Source organism: Antrostomus carolinensis, unplaced genomic scaffold, assembly GCF_000700745.2.
Source record: "Antrostomus carolinensis isolate BGI_N321 unplaced genomic scaffold, ASM70074v2 scaffold37017, whole genome shotgun sequence".
Lineage (NCBI taxonomy): Eukaryota > Metazoa > Chordata > Aves > Caprimulgiformes > Caprimulgidae > Antrostomus > Antrostomus carolinensis.
The window spans coordinates 20585-22368 of record NW_010330163.1 but is presented as its reverse complement, the minus strand read 5'-3'; the positions used below and the strand labels follow the sequence as shown (position 1 = coordinate 22368).

Genomic DNA, 1784 nt, shown 5'->3' with positions numbered 1-1784 from the left:
GGAGGGGGGTGGGGGGTGTGTTTCTGTGTGTGTGTGCAGGGATACGAGTGAAAGTTCAGGGGATATGGCATAATCTGTAAAAGAGGAATGATGAGAACAGGTGTTGCTCATCAGCCAAAGAAAGCTGGCAATTACTACGATGACCTCTCTTACCTGGCCATAGCTTCCTCCCTTGCTGTTTACCAGAAAAGACAGTGCAGGTCCTCAGGGTAACATCTTGCTGAGCCCTCAGTCATTCCAGAAAAGAAAAACTACAAAGGAAGTCCTTACCCATTGAGGAATTTGGGAGGCCAAGAACAGAAGACAACAGAGGATACTGCAGTGCAAAGGTACATACCATCGCCACACTGAAAGCAACATGCAGCTCCGGTGCTTCTTTTTGTATCGGGTAGAATTTGGAAGTGAGCAGAGTGACTAATTCCTGTCTCAACTGAAATGTCTTTCTGTCTTGCTAGCTGGGAACCAGAGTTTTAGAGAAAAGAGATGGGAAGTTTGGTTGCGTGTTCAGAAGGTAGAAAATGATGCCTCTTAGTTCCAGAAAGTTTATAACTCAACTTAAAAGGTAGCTTCTACATCAGAAGCAGTTGAGATTGGAGAAGCAATGATATATCAGTGCCCAATGTGCACATACTGTGAACTTTTCCAGTACTCCAGGCTATACTGGGGGCCTGTATGGCAGCCAGACAACTGGGTACTCATACTGTCAACCTGTGAAGCTGCACAGCTAGCACCGGTAGGTATACTTAAAAGAGGAGGATTTCTATGTATAAGAAATAAAATCAGAGGTGGTCATATAATAGCAACCTAACTTGTTTATACTTCTGCGGTCCACTCCTTCTTTGTCCCAATTCTACTACACTGCTTTGTGTTGTGTTAACTGGCTTATAGCAAGTCTCATCTGGTTTAATAAAAAACCCAAGGTGGTGTAGATTTAAATTTTATTTGGGGTGCCTCACATAATCATATATCTGCTCTCTGGCAAGATCAGTTCTGAAGGAGTCTTTCTGTGATATGCTGTTTAGCTGGGTTAGTACCATTTGTGGGAAGTAAAAGACAATCTCTGGAGCATGAGTCAGTTGCTTGAGCAGGCATCATTTCTTGGAAGAGCTTTTTCACATTATTAATGGATGTGAATTTTATGCACACATGGAAAGCAGCTTTATTTTATACTGAATTTAGGTGGTTAGCTGTTTTGTGTGCAAGGGTTCTCATTGCATTTAAATCCTTTTCTCTAATTTTCTGAACACTTGAGGCCTCACTTGGGAAAAACTTGAGCCTGTTTTAATACTTACTGTCAAAAAGAATGACTCTGCCATCCCCACCACAAGGCTGAGTATGGTCTCCAAAGCAAACACTGTTGCATTCCGTACTGGCTGCCTCCCCATATCTCCAGTAGTCAGGATTATTTCCACAGAAACAAGCATAACCTGATTCCATGCCTGCGAACTTTAACAACAAAGATGCGTAAGGAAGAGGGGAGGGATAATATTTAAAGAAGTAAAAGCAGGAGGTTGTTTGAGCAAGAAAGCTGGCAGCAAAATATGTGTGTTTTGGGGAGGTATGATTAGTCAGAAGTCCTACCACAAACAGGTTTTGTTTGAGCTGTCAGGATGCTACTAGCAAGAAAGATGGAATGGAAGGCAGTTAGGGCACCCTGTCACTCATAATGGCAGTAAGCAAGCATACTTTCTCCTAGCATCCTGGCATTATTAACTGGTCATTTGCCCACATTGCTCTGGATGCAGAGAGAGAGGGCTGGTTCTCCTGGAGTGGGAGTGAGACCT

The 1784-nt window shown here is 43.1% G+C and overlaps 1 protein-coding gene across 1 annotated transcript in view; it reads right to left on the bottom strand.

Annotated features, from left to right (window-relative positions):
- Positions 1-1292: 1292 nt before the first annotated feature.
- LOC104528743 (kremen protein 1) overlaps positions 1293-1784 on the bottom strand; it is a gene marked incomplete at its 3' end in the record, with an annotated part of 18112 nt that continues 17620 nt past the window's right edge. Inside the window, exon 5 of the mRNA XM_010172837.2 lies at positions 1293-1446. Within this exon, the coding sequence (XP_010171139.2) occupies positions 1293-1446 (154 nt within the window). The remainder of the gene's footprint in view (positions 1447-1784) is intronic.